Source organism: Urocitellus parryii, chromosome 12 (assembly GCF_045843805.1).
Source record: "Urocitellus parryii isolate mUroPar1 chromosome 12, mUroPar1.hap1, whole genome shotgun sequence".
NCBI classification, from domain to species: domain Eukaryota; kingdom Metazoa; phylum Chordata; class Mammalia; order Rodentia; family Sciuridae; genus Urocitellus; species Urocitellus parryii.
In genome coordinates this window covers 18,420,696-18,438,286 of record NC_135542.1, presented here as the reverse complement: position 1 = coordinate 18,438,286, position 17,591 = coordinate 18,420,696, and the positions used below count along the sequence as shown (strand labels likewise).

The window sequence follows — 17,591 nt, the reverse complement described above, 5'->3', positions numbered from 1 at the left end:
AAGCAGGGAAAACCTAGAAAATACAGAGGGAGGAAAGAGTTGATGGAGTGAGGGACCTGAAGGGGGCATAGGTGGAGAGATTAGATTTCTCCTTGGGAGAAGGAAATGTTGGTTGATCAGATATGTAGAGAGTGAAGTTTAATTCACATGAGTGTTTTTTGTCTTCAGGATTATTGCTTGATCCAAGTAGTTTATAGATTTGTTTTTAGAATTTTTTCAAAGATTTTTTTTAAGTTACTGAGGTAGATTTTTGGACCAGTGCTGACAGTCTATTAATGTGTCTGTTGCAGAGAGAAAAATTCACAGGCCTCAAAAGTGTTCATTACATCTGACCTGTGTGGACAGAAGTTCTTGTGTTTTTTAGTGGAGTCGCAGCTGCAGCTACGGTGAGTGCATGTGTTTCCCATTTTCCTGTGTAAATACTTTTAGGCTCTTTTTCCCTTATTTCCTTTCTCTCTCTCTCTCTTTTTTTTTTTTTTTTTGGTTCTGGGGATTAAACTCAGGGCCTTGATTCTGCACAGCAAGCACTTTATCTCTGAGCTGTTTCATCAGCCCCTTGTTTACCTTTTCTTTCTTTTTTAAAAATTTTTTAGTTGTAGATGGACACAGTATTTTTATTTATTTTTATGTAGTGCTGAAGATCGAACCCAGGATCTCATACCTGTGAGGCAAGTGCCCTACCACTAAGCTACAGCCCCAGCTCTTACTTTTTTCTTAAGTATTATTTATATATCATAAAATTAACATGTTTTAAGTATACAATTAAATGAATATTAGTATATTTACAGTTATGCAATCATCACCACAATCTGTTTTTAAACATTTCTATCACCATAAAAAGATTCCCTTAAAATGAAATAAAAAATAGAGATTTAAAAAAAAACAAAAAAACCCAAGGGGCTTGGGTTGTAGTTCAGTGGTAGAGTGGTTGCCTTGTAGGTTGAGGCCCTGGGTTTCATCCTCAGCACTACATTAAAAAATAATAAAGATATTGTGTCTATCTACAACTAAAAAAATATTTAAACAAACAACAAAAAAACCCAAAGCACAATTCCCTTGTGCCTGTTTGTGGATCTCATGCACTCACTCTGTGGGTTTTCTGCCTTTATAACTTAGATCAATCTTTTCTGGACATTTTATGTAAGTAGAATTACACAAGCACGCGTGTTGTTTTCTGTTCAGTTTTTTCACTTTGTACCACATCTTTTGAATCCTTTGTGTTGCAACTCTTACAACTACTTCATTCCTGTTCCCTTAGTAGTCTCCCGTGCAGATGTATCATAGGGGGGTCATCTGTTCACCATGGATATGTGGTTTGTTTCCACTTTTTGGCCACTGTGAATTATGGCACTCAGAATCTTCTGTCTTTGTGAGGACATATGATTTCATTGTTCTTGGGTAGCTACCTAGGAGAATTATTGGGTTGAATGGTAAATTCTTGTTTGACTTTTTGAAAATTACCAAGTTATTTCAGAATAGGCTGCAGCATTTTACATTCCCACCAGCAGCACTTGAAGGTTCATATCTCTTTTCTTGGAGCACACTGGAGATGGTCAGTGTCTTTGTTTGCAGCCATTCTAGTGGATGTGACGTGGCTGAATTTGCATTTCCCTAATGCCTTCTGACGGTTTGTATCTTCTTGTGTGGTTATGAGCCACTCATTTATCTTGAATGAAATATCTATTCAGATCTTTTGCCCATTTATTTGTATTTTCATCTTGAAATAATTATTAGTCTCAGGAAATTCCAAAATAGTAGAGAGGTCCTATGTACCGTACACTTTCTCCCCCCAGAGGTAACATGCTACTTGACTATATTACATGATCAAAACCAAAAAACTGGTGTCAGTAGGATGCACACCCTTCTTTAGGACTTCATCAGTCGTATAGAGAACTCATTTGTGTATGTATGTGTTTATGATTCCATGCAGTTTTCTCAGGTGAGGGTTTGTGGTACTGTTCCCACAATCACAATAAAAAATGCCTTTATTACCTTATGAATCCCTTTATGCCGCCCTTAGAAGTTATGCCTGAGTTCCCACCCTTCATCTCACTCTCCAAGTTGCCACTAATAACTGCAGACTTGTTCTCCATGGATAATTTTGCCATTTGGGAATGTCAGGCAAATGGAATTATTATAGCATGTAACTTTTAAAGGCTGTCTTTCCATTCATATGATAGTCTTAGAATTCATACAGGTTGTTACATGTATCCATTTCTTTCTTTTTTTCTTTTTAATATTTAGCTGTGTTAAGTTTCAAGAAAGTAATGATAAAACTCAGCTCATCTTTGGGTCCGTCACCACCATACATGCAAAGGACGCAGCACCAGTGGAGGTAAATGGAGGCACATTTCTAGAGAAGTTGAAAATTATTTTGCTTCATCAGAATTTTCAGCTAAAAAATTTTTAATTTGCTCAGAGTAGAAAATAAATTTGTCTTTTTTAGAAAATAGACACTGTGCTGGTCCTGGAAGGCAATGGAAACCTGGTGCTGTACACGGGAGTGGTTCGGGTGAGTAACAGGCACACTGGATGCTTTTAGCAGGACTGTCTCCACTATTTAAAATTTGTTGTGCTCCTTCCTGCACATTTGGCAGAGATTTTTGTTACGTTGAAAGTCGAGGCTGGTCCTAATTTGGAGTGGTGGGGCTCACTGTTCTTGGATGCATTGGCACTGTGAACCTGACACAAAAGTCAGGATAGTGTCTATGAGTGGGGGTGAGGGGGGTTCACAATCAGAAAAGAACATGATAAAAATGTCGACGACATTGGTAAGCCCAGCCCCTTAGAGGCAGAGATGGGAGGGCTGAGTTGGAGGTCAGTCTAGGCAAGGGTGAGATCCCAAGTCAAGAAAAACAAGACTTGTGTGTAGACAGTGGCAGGGCATCCTTAAATGAGGATAGGCTGAGTATTAACGAAAAAAATAAAGTTAATTCTACTTTTGAAATTGGCATCTGTAATTTGGTTACCGGTGTTTTGTGAAGTTTCATTATATTGATTCCATGCAGTTTTCTCAGGTGAGGGTTTGTGGTGAGGCTGGTCACTGCACCCAGCTGATAAACAGTGCTTGTGGCATATGTTGGTCACATTTTTCTTTTTTAACATTTGCAAAATTTTTATATAGATGTACAGAATACATATACAGATTTTTATATATATAACAAAGAATTAATATGTAGATACGCAGAATAAGATACATTCTACAAATTTAAATGATGATCTTTAACATATATATAATGTTGAGGATAATAAAATAAGCTTTCACATACTGGGACATTAAGAAGTGGAGCCCTGCCACTGTCTACCCACAAGTCTTGTTAATTTTTTTTAATATTTATTTTATTTCTTAGTTTTAAGTGGACACATTATCTTTATTTCACATTTATGTGGTTCTGAGGATCGAACTCAGTGCCTCAAGCATGCCAGGTGAGCACTCTACCACTGAACCACAACCCCAGCCCCTTGTTTTTCTTAAGTTGGGGTCTCATCCTTGCCTAGACTGGCCTCCAGTTCAGCCCTCCCACCTCAGCCTCCAAGGGGCTGGGCTTGTCAATGCGGTTGACATTTTTATCATGTTCTTTTCTGATTGTGAATCCCTCCCACCCCCACTCGTAGACACTATCCTGACTTTTGTGGTAAATCACTCCATTGTTTTTATTATTAGTTGTGTAATTATGTTTGTATCACTAAAGAGTCATTTGTTTAGGTTCCCTTGTTTTTGAATTTTTATATAAAGGAAGTCATACTGTTCACACTTGTTTATTTTGTTCAACCTAGTTTAATAGGTTTATCTATGTTGTTCACTCATTCTTTGTTCTTTAGTATTACATCGTGTTATTATACCAAAATCTTCACTTTTTTGTTAATTATTGAAGTTGTTCCCATTGCCTCTGACATTTCCTTTGATAAATAGTGCTTTTTTTTTTTTCTTCTTCTGTATAGGGGATTGAACCCAAAGATACTTGACCACTGAGCCACATTCCCAGCCCTTTTTTATTTTTATTTTGAGGTAGGATTTTGCTGGGTTGCTTAGGGCCTCACTAAGTTGCTGAGGCTGGCCAATGCACCCAACTGATAAACAGTGCTTTAAAAAATTCGTATCTTGGGCTGGGAGTGTGGCTCAGGCGGTAGCGCGCTCCTCTGGCATGCGTGCGGCCCGGGTTCGATCCTCAGCACCACATACCAACAAAGATGTTGTGTCCGCCGAGAACTAAAAAATAAATATTAAAAATTCTCTCTCTCTCTCTCTCTCTCTCTCTCTCTCTCTCTCTCTCTCTCTCTCTCTTTCTCTCTTTCTCTCTCTCTCTCCTCTCTCACCCTGTCTTTAAAAAAAAAAAAAATTCGTATCTTCAGTTGGGCATGGTGGTGCAGGCCTATAATTCCAGTGACTTGGGAGGCTGAAACAGGAGGCTCACAAGATTAAAGCCAGCTTCACCAAATGTAAGGCACTAAGCAATTCAGATCCTGTCTCTAAATAAAATACAAAATAGGACTGGGGATGTGGCTCAGTGGTGGAGTGCCCCTGAGTTTAATCCCCAGTACCCCCGCCCCCCCCAAAAAAATAAAAATCATATCTTCAAAGCCAGCCTCAGCAACTCAGCAAGGCTCTAAACAACTTAGCAAGACCCTGTCTCAAAAATGAAAAATAAGGGCTGTGGATGGTGCTCCGTGGATAAGTGTCCCTGGGTTCAATCCCTGGTACCACCCCCCCAAAATAAATAAATAAATAAATAAATAAAACTATACGTGTGTCTCCTGGTCTTGGATATGTGGATATTTCACTTGGCCATGTGATGTCAAGTTGTTTTCCAAAGCATAGGTCGTACCAACTTTCAACTTCTCCCTCTCCCTCTCCACTCCAGCAGCATATGAGTCTTCAGTGCTTCTTCACATTCTTGCTAATCTGTGGTACTACGATTAGTATTTTTTTTTTGTTATTCCAAATTAGTGCATTGTTAAAACCAACTGAAGATGAGTATCTAGGTTGCCCACTAGGCCTTTGCTGATGCAACGGGGTACAATTTTTTTTTCATGGTTTGTTATTGTGTGACAGTTTTCCATCTTGTTAAACTGTTCCCTGCTACTTTTTTGATGAGTGAGAACAGGATTTCTTGCCCTCCCCCTTTTTTGGTCTGTTCCCATTAGTGCTTCTGGGGTGTCAGCTTGATGTGTGAGATGGACAGAAATACAGGGAACTCATCATCCTGTCATTGGTTGGGTCTTGAGGTCTTGAGCTCTTCTGCCTTCTCTCTGCCTTTCAGGATCTTATGTTTGTTTTATATACAGCATTTAGGGTTTTCAGCTGTACTTAGCTGGAAGAAGAGTGAGATGTCTCTCTATTCCATCTTGTTGGAGCTGCTGGGATTTTGATAGGTATGGGTTGAATATAAATAAATTTGGGGCATAATTGACATCTTTATAATATTGTCTTTTGAATTCAGGGCTATGCACATGCTAGGCAAGTGCTCTGCCAATGAGCTACAGACCCAGTTCCCATATTGTCATGTTATTTTTTTAAATGTGTGTTCAGTTCCATACTTGTTCTCCTTTCTGCTTCTCCAGTGATGCAGCTGTCAGGCGTTTTGTTGTTGTCCCACACAGGTCCTTGAGGTTCTAGTTTTGGGTCTCTTCCTCCTCGTGTGCTTCCTTGTTTGTGGGGAGAGGAGGGTAGCCCAGGCTCCTGCCCCCACCACAGCTGCAGTGATGGAGGGGAGATGTAGAGGTGCCCCTTCTGGAAGGAAGGTGAGGGCTCTGCCACAGTCCTTCTTGTCCCTGCAGAGCTGGGATGTAGATCTGTCCTGGCCCTTAGCCTCTGTGCTGGGGGAGGGGTGCCTCCAAGTCCTGGCAGAGGGCATGAGAGGGCTCTGCCACAGTTGCCTAGGCCATGCTTCTTGGTGAAGTGTTGGAGAGGCACACATCTTTTTGCATGGTGTTCACCTAGAGTAGGGAAAGTGTGTTGTTTCTGTCCTGCTTGGTCACGCTCTTGCCAACACTTGACTAAAAGAAACAAGGTTTCTTGTGTGTGACCATGGGCATGTCTGGGCCACAGGCCCCTTGAGGTCCAAGGCCTGCTACATAAGGGTTAAACAGCAACAGTAACAAAGACAACGAGGACCTTCTGAGTCCATTTTCTTTTTCCCATCTTCAGAGTCTTCATTTAATTGCTTTATGAGTTTTGAGCAGTGCTTATTTGTTATTTGGTAGTTAGTAGAAGGAATAATGAGGAAAGTGCTTGCTCCATCATCTTGTGAGCTGGGGGTTTCAGGAAAAAAACTTCTATGTCTTGCTACTTCTCATTGTCAGTTTTGTTTTTTAAGGCTAAGGATTTTATTCTGGCAGCTTTTGTTATTTTTTTAGTTTTTGAGTAATACATTAATATCTATATTGTTAAAATGTCATTTTACTCTGAGCATCTTCCTTTGGTCTCATCAGGTTTTCAGCCTGTATGGACCTGAATTTCTGTGGCATTTTTCCTGAGAGCCCTACAGGTAGCTGAAATGCTGGGAGGTTAGCGTGGATTGTCTACTCACTCTTTTAAGGCCAGTGAAGAATTTTGTATATGTGATGTTTTCTGGGGAAGAAATGTTATAGACTTGATGATGGAAACCAGAAATAGTGAGCCGGAGAGTCGTTAGAATTAGGCCAGATTTCAGTTTTTAAGGCACACCCAGTTTCTTAGCCTCTGAGAGTAATTGTGTCACAATTCTCTCTGCTTAGAGACTTGCTAACAAGATCTGCATGTAACCTCTGAAAGCTTAGGGGCCTTACTGTCTTTACCACCTAAAAGGTAGGAACAGGTGTACTACACTACATGGCGTTTTTTTTGATGATCTTAACATTTTCCTCATCCCCTTCACCCCCGCTTGTGTGGGCTCTCTCATCCAGCGAAGAGGTCATGGAACAGGGTAGAGGAGAGTGTGGCTGTGGAGTCGCTAATCAAAACCTCTGGAGACCAAGCAGGATGCAGGTCTGATTTTACTGCGCAGTTACCATGTATATGTAATCAGGCAGCAGCTAAGCAGATTACAGGCAGCCATCAATGCAATTTCTTGCCAGATGTCCTTGCAGCTACCAGTTGAGGAGGGGGCTATGGAGCAAGTACTGGGACTGCAACACATGGCCTCACACAGAGGGCTGTGCCTCCGGGGTAAGCAGTTTGCTGCTCACCCGCCTAGCACAGGGGAGTGGTTTGTCACTCAGACGCCCTTAATTTATGCCATGTATATAGTACCCTGCACTTATCCCCACACCCCCTCCTTTTTTGGGGTATCAGTGATTGAACCCAGGAGTGCTTAACCACTGAGCCACATCCCTAGCCTTTTTATATTTTATTTAGAGAGAGGGTCTTGCTAAATTCTTGGGTCTGGCTTTGAACTTGCAGTCCTCCTGCCTCAGTATCCTGAACCATTGGGATTGTGGGCATGTGCCAGTGTGCCACTATTCTTAATGAAATGGAGTCAGATGAGAAATTAAATCAAGGTGCTTGCAGTTGCTAGGTGGAGTTTGAAAAATTGTCAAAATATTGTTTGTTTTTCAGTTGTGTTTGGTGGGCATAAAGTTTGACATATTAAAAGAAATTTGTGCTTAATTTGCTTTAACATTTTGTTTAAGATTATAATGCATTCACTAAAGCCAGTACTTTCCCCACATCTCTGTTGCTCCAAGGTGGGAAAGGTTTTTATTCCTGGACTGCCAGCTCCCTCCCTAACAATGTCCAACACCATGCCACGGCCCAGCACACCCCTGGACAGTGCCAGTACTCCTAAGCCTCTGGGTAAACTGTTGGGATCCTTGGATGAGGTAAGAAGTGGATTAGGTGTTAGCAAAACTATTATCTATTTATTAACTATTTATTGTCTATTTTAGGTAGTATTTACAGAATGTGTTTTTGAACACACATGATGAAATTGCCACACATTAACCTCTCCTGTGACCTGTGTGCTACTCTCTAGAACCCTTGAAGGTTCTAGAGAGATGAAAGTGATATATTCTTTTCCAGCTAGGGAACTCGAATGTACTTGGATGGAGTAGGTGTACTGTCTAAGAAATTATAATTTAGGGTAGACTGCTTTTATTACTGTATTATTAGGGTAGACTGTTTTGACCTTTGAGGAACAAAACGTGTTCCCTAGACTCACTGAGGTAAAGATGGATCCAGTGGCATGATGTGGCAGAGCCAGAGTTTCATCTCTGAGAGGCACATTGTACTGGGAGACTGAGTATGGAGTCTAAACAGAAAAGGCCTTGGGAAAGGAGGAGTCACAGACACAGGCCTAAAGGCAGCGAAGTGGAGAATAGTTGATAGTGTGTTGACATCTCCATCTCCCAAAATGGTAGGGACTCCATGGATCTATTGAATGGACACTTAGATTTTAGTTGACTTTGAGGTGAGGTAGGGCAGGAGGGATGGTGGTAATGGTAAACCCCTGCTCATTTCCTGTGTGTGAGGCACTGCCGTGTGTTTCATAAGTATTAATGCATTGAAGTCCTGAGAACGGCTTTATTGACTGAGAAGATGCTAGATGATCCTTGTTTATAACTGGACACAACTGTATACATAGACGCCACTTGTCCAGTGCCATAAAGCTAATGAATAGTAGAGCTGAGGTTTATAGGCTTTCTAACATGCGCTTAAAGGTAGAAAGGATAAAAGCTGGTTTTATTCTGAATGCAATTGCCGGAGCATTACAGGTTTTTGAGGAAGGGGTTGTGAGTGTAATGGTATGTTTTAGGTTTCTCTTGGAATTGGAGGTAGGGAGACCACTTAGACTCTGAATGAGGTCTGCGCCCATGTGAGAGATGCAGAAAAGGTCTAGCTAGAGTGGTACGAGACAAGAGGGGGCCGGTGACATACGAGACCTGGGGAGGTGTAAGTAACAGCTTGTCACCTGATTGGTTTTATACTGCTGGACTTGGGAGAGGTGCTGTGGAACAAAGCTCAGACTTCCCTAAGCTACCTGGCAGGTGCCTGTCTTTGTTAGTTTAGGTAAAGAAGGGTATATTTGAGGAACACCTAAATGCAGATATTTAGGGGAAATTCAAAGGGAAAGTTGGTGCTGGCAGTTGTACTGAGTAATGTCTAGGGCCTAGTTTAGTTTTTAAATATGCACATCATTGAGCTTTTTCTCTTTAAGCATATTTGCAGGACTTTCAGAAAGGAAGCTGGAGAAGTATCACAGGGTTTACGTGATTTGGAAGTAATGTAAAATGGTTTCCAGCTTTTTGAAGAGTTCCACAAACTCAGGAATCACTAGTGTCCTTTGAGGTCACTGGAGACTGTGGTTTCCCACTGGTTGTGGGCCTTCCCACTTCTCTGGCAGATTGTATAACTAGGCCTGGGGCTGGTAGCACAGTCCGCTGGAGCTGCATTTTTCCTGACTGTCGGAATGAAAACTGGACAATAAACACATCTTAGACATGATTGGTTCTCAGTGTTGACAAGATGTTCACCTGGGGAAGTTCTGGATTCAGTACAGAAAGGGCCAGAAGTCATGGCTAGAGACTGAAGATTAGAAGCATCTGTAGTTACCATCAAAGAGCATTTAATTTTTTTTTTGTCTGCATATTTGTCGCTAAAAATATTGGCTCTTATATTTTCAAATAAATACTTGCTTAGGGGAGAAATACCACTAAATATGGGTCTCATTTATCTGCTTTTCATTGCTATCCTTTTTCCCTGCTTTCTTAGTTCCTTAAGTCACGTGTGCCCTGCCTGCCTCAAATTGCAGGTTGTGTGTCTAGCTCTGTGAAGGGTGCTGGTGGGCTTCTCTTTGCTGTGGCCACTCTGGCATCCTCAACCTATCTGTATGCTCCTTTGCCACCCAAATTACAGATGCTCAGAGCAGGAGAAGCCCCTCCCTGTGGCTCCTGTCTCTCTCAGATCTTGGTGGCTCCATCTAAGCTTGGTGGCCTCCCCAACTTTCCAGAGCTTTCCTCCATCAGATGCGTTGCTGTTGTTTCCTGTGGGGAGGTTGGTCTGCTGCATGGTACTATATGGTAGGTGCAGTAGAATGGTTTTAAATCATTACATGAGATCATTTGTTAGGCCATATGCACAAGAGAAATACTTTCTTTTATCCTTAATTTTTCAAAAAGTACTTCATTTGTCTTTTATTTATGACGTTTTACAGGCTGTTCTATTGTCCCCAGTTCCGGAACTGAGGGATTCTTCCAAACTTCATGATTCTCTTTATAATGAAGATTGTACCTTCCAGCAGCTTGGAACTTATATTCATTCTGTTAGAGATCCTGTCCATAATAGGGTAACTCTAGTAAGTATATCTTTAAAAGATTAGGTGGTGGGGCTGGGGACGTGGGTCAAGTGATACTGCGCTCGCCTGGCATGCGTGCAGCCTGGGTTCGATCCTCAGTGCCACATGCAAATAAACATGATGTGTCTGCCGAAAACCAAAAAATAAATATTAAAATTCTCTCTCTCTCTTTAAAAAAAGAAGAGTTAAAAAAAAAGAAAGATTAGGTGGCTTTCCAAGAAATATGGCTGTCATTTCAAATTTGTCAGGATGCAAAGTTTTGTCTGAAAAACAAGAACAAACATTTCATACAATTTTTAAAATATTTTGCAATGTGTCACTTTTTTGGCACCATTTTACTTTTAACTTTAGGTGTTTCTGCTTAAGTTTTCTAAAGTCTCTCTAACTTAGTGTGTCTATGAAAATTAGATACTTTTTATTAAATGCTTTTTTGGAAATGTTTTATAAATAGGTACATTTAGTTCAAGTGTTCATTTTTGTTTGAAAAATACTGTTTATTTTTTTATTGACAGGTAGTCTTGTAAAGCTCAAGTTCTGTGTGTCTTATTTGTTTCTGTTCTTTTCACTAGGAACTGAGTAATGGCTCCATGGTTAGGATCACTATTCCGGAAATTGCCACTTCTGAATTAGGTATGATTGATAGTCAGACCTCACTCTTTGTGAGAGCTCTGGTAAGATTTGAAGTAACTGCTGATTTATATCAGCAATGGGGATTTTAACACTTATGTTGCTGTTTTGAAGCCACCGGTCAGGTTTTTCATTTTGCAGAGAAGTTGTAGACAACTGAGGGCGCCTAGACTGGAGTACCCGTGGAGGACATGCTCATTCTGACTGTCTGAGGTGTCATTTTTTTTTTTTTTTTTTTGGGAGAGTAGGTCTATCTGTGTTGCCCAGGCTGGTCTTAAACTCCTGCTCAGCCTCCTGAGTAGCTGGGACTACAGGTTGCCTTCCTACACCCTGCTTCTCTAGGATTTTCATGCTGAAGAATTTGATGCAGCGAGATTTACAGTATTATAGGGATGTGCTTCTTGGAAGAAAATCTGAGAAAACAGAAAACCTACACAATTAAAATATTTCTTGGCATATTTAGTAATGTTTTTAATTCTAAAGTAAATCTCTCAAGTTTAGATAAATTGTGAAATTAACATAATTACTTTGATTGGATAAAACCTAGTATTAAAGTCAAAATACAATCAGAAATATTTTCAGAAATATTGGAATCTGCTTCAGTTATTACTGAAATGCGATTTGGAAGATAATAGTAGAGAATATTTCTTTTTTTTTAATATTTATTTTTTAGTTTTCGTCAGACATAACATCTTTCTTTGTATGTGGTGCTGAGGATTGAACCCGGGCCACACACATGCCAGACAAGCATGCTACTGCTTGAGCCACATCCCCAGCCCAGTAGAGAATATTTCTGAACATAGAATACTACACAACATGTTAGGATTGAAGGAGTTAGCCCTCCCCCCCCCAAAAAAAAAGAACAGGAAAAAAAAAAGAATGCCTTTGTGATATAAGAAAGTTCACACATGTATTAGTTTCAGACTCTAGCTGCTAAAGCAAAACATTGGTAGATTGTAGACTAGAATGACTTTTAAGAATTTGTTTTTTGCAGGTGTGTAAATGGTATTCCAAATTTGTATAGAGATTCCTTGCTTTTCTAAAGGGTACTTAGCCAGTAATTGCAAGACCAAATACCTAAAATACTATGTCTAAACAAAATATATAAAAAAACAAACAAGGAGGGCTTGGGAGGTGGCTCCAGCAGTAGCGGGCTCGCCTGGCATGCTCGGGGTGCTGGGTTCGATCTTCAGCACCACACAAAAATAAAGATGTTGTGTCCACCGAAAATTAAACAAAAAAACAAAAAAAACAAGGAAGGAAACAAAATAGAGTCTTGCCCCTTTACTGCCAAATAAAAGCACATAGTTCATGTACATGAATTTATGTACTTAAAAAGAGTTCCTCAGACCCTCTTGCAGGATCTGGGTTACACTTACTATGTATTCAACTGTGATATCCTTGTTATTTGGTTTTCTAACATTTTTTGTTATCAGAAATAAAAGTACAAAGCTTTGGTTGACAGGAAACTCATTTAGACCTTTTCTTAAATGCTAACTAAGCATTGCTGTTTGTGGGTGTGTATATTAAATAAATATATATCTACTAAAATATTTAAGCAATATTTCATGTAAGAATGTTTTTCACAGAGTAACTTTAATTTATTGTCCAAGCTAGGACATTTTTGAGTGAAAAGGGGAGCAGTTATTAATTGTTGGCAGTGGATGGAAGTCAGTGTTGTCCCAGGTGAGCTGGACTGTTGCTCACGTACCTTCTGATCCAGAGTTAATGACCCAATGGCTGCCCTCAGACCTCTAGCAAGCCCTATTTTATTTATTAGCTGACTGAAGTTTCAGATGATTGACACAGTAACGTGTGCATCCTTTGGGCTCTTGAGTGACATTTCTCTTTTCATAGTAATTGACCTTCCCATAATAGTAATTTTAAAACTTTATTATTGAAAGGTAGGAAGAAGTGCATACATACAAAGCATATTAAAATTAATCTTTGTTTTAATAGTACAAACATGTGTGCATGCAATTAAGTTCGTCCTGCCCAAAGAAATAGCAGTTCAGATGCTTGTCAAGTGGTACAATGTCCACAGTGCACCAGGAGGACCCAGTTATCACTCCGAGTGGAATTTATTTGTGATTTGTCTCATGAACATGATGGGTTATAACACGGACCGCTTAGCGTGGACCCGAAATGTAAGTAAATTCAATTGTTTTTCTTCATGAACTATTCTATTATCAGTGTAATGTTTGCATAATTGGCAATGTAACATTCAGAATATATAGCAGACAGATTTAAAAATAGCTGTACCTTATAAAATATTGGACTAATGCCAAGGCTTATTGTGTTTATGTATTGTAAATCAAATGTCACTTAATACGTAGTAATTATGATCACTAGTAAAATGTTATTGAGTTTATAAAGTTTTAAAGCACATTTGACTGTTTCTCATTTCATTTTAAAATGCCTGCTTGTTATGTAAGGATTAGTAGTAGTCTTGGTTTTGTTAGTCAAGCAACTAAATCACAGAGATGACAGATCTATGATTTGTTCAAAGCCAGGACTAGGCTGTGCTTCTGACTCTTGGCTTAATGTTCTTTTCTGAAGGCAAGACTGTCTTTACACATGCACTTGAGGAGGAGGATTGATTTCTGGGGGATTGGCAGTCTTGGCCTGAGTATTGACCCCACTGTGGGCATAAGACTGGATGCCTCACCTCTCACTGGGATTGGCTCTTAGGCTCTTTGTAGGTATTTGAGAACCCTTCAGTGTGGTACCTTTAGTATGGGCTGTTTCCTTCCACTTGAGATTACTCCCAGGACAGCCCTGCCTGGGTCACTCTGAAGAAGTCACTCTAGAGCACACTTACCTTGGTTCAGGCCAGTTAGCTGTGTCCAACTATACATTTTAGCCTTGGGCTAGCAAACCCATTAAAAAATCATGTGCTTATTGAGGAAAATTTGGAATATGAAGGAATTAAGAAGAAAATAATAATTATATTTTGTTACTCAAATAGCCACTCTAGGGGTTGAGATTGTGGCTCAGTGGTAGCACACTTGCCTAGCATGTGTGAGGCACTGGGTTCGATTCTCAGCACCACATATAAACAAATAAATGAATAAAGGTCCATCAATAACTAAAAAAAAAAAAAAAAAGAAAGAAAGAAATAGCCACTCTAAACATTTTGATGTTGCTTGTTAGATTAAATGCTATAAGCGGAAATTTCCCACATCTTTAAAAATCGTTCACAAAAGTCCTTTCATTTATATTTAGTTATGATAATGTGGTTTTATCGTAACTAAGAGCTAGAAGTTAAGCATTGTTGAGTCCTTTTTTTCTTATTATGAGTAATTTGCATGCATCATTTTCCACATAAATCTATACCCACACTCTTAGGGATTTCTTAGAGAACGTCCACTCGGTGTTCTTGCTGAGGTCAGCCAGGCACCTGTTCTGCCTTGGTGGTTATGTATGTTGGTGAACCTTTGCCAGCTTCCTTTAAGATTTTGTCTGATTTCTGTGTAAGTAACTGTGAAGTTTGTTTCTCAGATTTGCAGTCATTTATAGTTCTTAGGTTTTGATCTGCAGTTCATGTCCGTTGCCTGTGTTTGTCTCTCCTCAGCCCAGCAGCCAAAGCAGTCCTGTCTGATGAGGTCAAGTCATGCTAGTCATTCTGCCAGAATTCTCCAGTGGCTTCCCATCCCGTTCAGAATAAAAGCCAGAGGCCTACAAGTTGCCCTCTGACTCAGCTCTCTCTTACCTCCCTGTCTCCTCCTTTTTTGTCTCTGCCTTGCGTACATTATCCCAGCCTAACTAACCTCCCTTTTGTTCTCTGAGCATTCACCTATGTTCTACTTCAGGTTCTTTGAACTTGCAGTTACTGCTACAGAAAATGCCTCCCTCAGGCAAGACGCTCAGGTCTTTATTAGATGGCACCTCACTGTGGCCATGCTGGCTACTCCATGTACAATTGCACCCCCTCCATTTGCCTGGGAGCAGCTAAATATACTGTATGTTTAACTTATTTATATTGTGTGTGTCCCTTCTCCCTCCACTGGAGTATAAATTCTAGAGAGGTGAGGGTTTTTGTGTAGCTTTGCTTACTGCTCTCTCCCCCGGGCCCATGGTAGTGGCATGGCTGGATGGTCAATGAAATTTGTTGAATTGATGTCCTGGATACTGTTGTTAAGAGTTTGTGTTTGGGGGCTGGGGATGTGGCTCAAGCGGTAGCGTGCTCTCCTGGCATGCGTGCGGCCCGGGTTCGATCCTCAGCACCACATACCAACAAAGATGTTGTGTCCGCCGAGAACTTAAAAATAAATATTAAAAATTCTCTCTCTCTCTCTCTCTCTCTCTCTCTCTCTCTCTCACTCTCTCTCACTCTCACTCTCACTCTCTCACTCACTCTCACTCTCTCACTCTCTCTTTTAAAAAAAAAAAAGAGTTTGTGTTTGTTGCGGCATATGAAAGAACTGCCCTTTGCAATTTACTTCAAAATTATCTTACTGTGAAAAAATGAAGTTTTCTTTTATTCTAAACAATTGTGGTAAAGCTGCCTACCCTATCCCCAATATTCCATACCTTATTAGATAAGAAAAGATTAGAAAGATAATTCTACATTGTGAATGAGTGCACTTTAGCTTTTTGTCGTTTTAAGTGTGCCACTAACCTGTGAAAATTGTTGAAAAGAAATTATTTTTATAGAGTGGTGCCCCAGTGTGTGGCAGAGAACCAGTTCTCCTCACATTCCCCTGTTGTGGGAGGACTGGGCATTGCCTGTTTTCTTGTGTAAAGAAGGATGTGGCTCTCTGACTTATTGCACGATGGTGTCAAAAAAGGAAGAGGAAAATTGAAAATTACTGTTGCTGTTTTTTCAAATAGATGTAGTCTTAGTATGTGCCAAGGTTGGCCTGAACTCCTGGGCTCCAGTGATCCTCCTGCCCAGCCTCCTGAGTAGCTGGGACCACAGGTGCACACCAAGTGGCTGTGACATGTATTTATAGGACTGCAGAGTTAAACCCTGTCCTCTTTTGTTCTCAGAGTCAGAGCTCAGGATAAAGAGGTCCTCCTTGGCGAGTGGTTTTCATCTTGCTTTGATCACTTTGCCCTTGCTGGGGCGGAGCGTGCAGCCTTCTGACAGTGCCTCATTTTGTAATTTTGGCCTATCCTCCCTGGGGATGTGCCTGGAGCGCTTGTTGTGCTGCAGGTGTGATGGGTCTGTCATCACACGAGTGGGAGAGGAGAGGACATGGCATTGAGCACTGCCAACCCAGGTGCTGTACTCGGTGCTGCCTCATGTGACTAGATCTCAGCTTCATAGGACCTAGGACAAAGATAATTGTACCATAATTTTCCATGTGGAAAAATGAGTTTTGGTGGCTTTCCTCAGTGTTAATAAATAGCAGAACTGATTCTGAATCTTTTAAAGTGGTTAGTTGACTAATATGTTTATGATTTTTGTCTTCTCTTTTGGGGCTGTTTTCTAGTTTGACTTTGAAGGGTCACTTTCTCCAGTCATTGCACCCAAAAAAGCAAGGCCTTCTGAGACTGGATCTGATGATGTAAGCATTATTATTTCTTTCTAATATAAATAATCAGTGGATGATTGTAATGGTTTCCCGCTTCTGTGGTATTCCTATTTGTCTGTATTTCCAGCATATTTTGCTTAGTTTATTTTAATACTGAATAGTAGTTATTTGGAAGAGAAGGATTTGTTCTGTTTCTGGTGGTCATTTATTTACTTTCCCTCATTCACCATCTAAACATGTGTATTGCTGTGTGATTTCAGTGTGAACTTACAGATATTTTATTGTCAGTGTTTTACTGGTCACCTAAAGTGATCACTTCCCTTTTTATGCATTAGTTCTCTAACTGGACTCTTAAATACACCAGATTCCATGTTGTCTGGAAATGGCGTGGCTGTTTTGTAGTTGTTTCTCCTTTCTTAGTGCTGTAATGTTTTAAAAGTTTTTTTCTTATTTCTATAATGACCTATGTGAAGATGAAACTTGAATTTTTTGAAGTGGATGTGGTTTTCTTTTTTAATAATGACATTATAAAGAGGCATCATTGTATTAACAATATTCTTTTTATTTTTCTTAGGACTGGGAATATTTAGTAAATTCAGACTACCACCAGAATGTTGAGTCTCATCTTTTGAACAGATCTTTATGTTTGAGTTCTTTGGAAGGTTCAAAAGTGAAGGATGAAGATTTCTCACAGAACCTCAGTCTGGATTCTTCTACTCTTCTCTTTCCTCATATCCCTGCAATTTTTTTTGTTCTTCACCTAGTCTATGAGGAGCTTAAATTGAATACCCTAATGGGTGAAGGAATTTGTTCCCTAGTTGAACTTCTCGTTCAGTTGGCAAGGTAAATATTATTTGTGTGTTAGAAACAGCCTTGAGGTCCTTAGGTGACTTTCTTTTCTTTTTCTTTTTTTTTTTTTTTTCAAGAGACTTAAAACATCACTATTTTTATTGACAAGGTTTGTAAGAACAGATATTTAAAATCAAAGGTCAATTTTTAGGTCTTCGTTGCTTATTCCATTCTCTTGTATTAAGTATGCTTTCCCCTAATGTCCTAACTTTATCAAGAAACCAACCTGTGAAAATACCTGTTAAATCACTTATATATGGTGACTTTATTTTCTACGTTACCATTAGGAACCTTGTAAGTTTCTGAAATTTACCTTCTTAGGCAACTAGAGCATTTTCTGTAAACCATAGAATTGTGTGAAGAT

At 39.9% G+C, this 17,591-nt stretch overlaps 1 protein-coding gene across 3 annotated transcripts in view; it reads left to right on the top strand.

The window, feature by feature from the left end:
• The window catches only part of Anapc1 (anaphase promoting complex subunit 1), an 81,954-nt gene that overhangs the window by 17,534 nt on the left and 46,829 nt on the right, over window positions 1–17,591 (top strand). For all 3 annotated transcript variants that reach the window (XM_026380053.2, XM_026380054.2, XM_026380055.2), the window contains 9 exons: window positions 291–386; window positions 2,245–2,335; window positions 2,447–2,512; window positions 7,666–7,800; window positions 10,131–10,271; window positions 10,841–10,901; window positions 12,858–13,045; window positions 16,337–16,411; window positions 16,953–17,221. In XM_026380053.2, coding sequence (XP_026235838.1) covers window positions 291–386; window positions 2,245–2,335; window positions 2,447–2,512; window positions 7,666–7,800; window positions 10,131–10,271; window positions 10,841–10,901; window positions 12,858–13,045; window positions 16,337–16,411; window positions 16,953–17,221 — 1,122 coding nt within the window. The remainder of the gene's footprint in view (window positions 1–290; window positions 387–2,244; window positions 2,336–2,446; window positions 2,513–7,665; window positions 7,801–10,130; window positions 10,272–10,840; window positions 10,902–12,857; window positions 13,046–16,336; window positions 16,412–16,952; window positions 17,222–17,591) is intronic.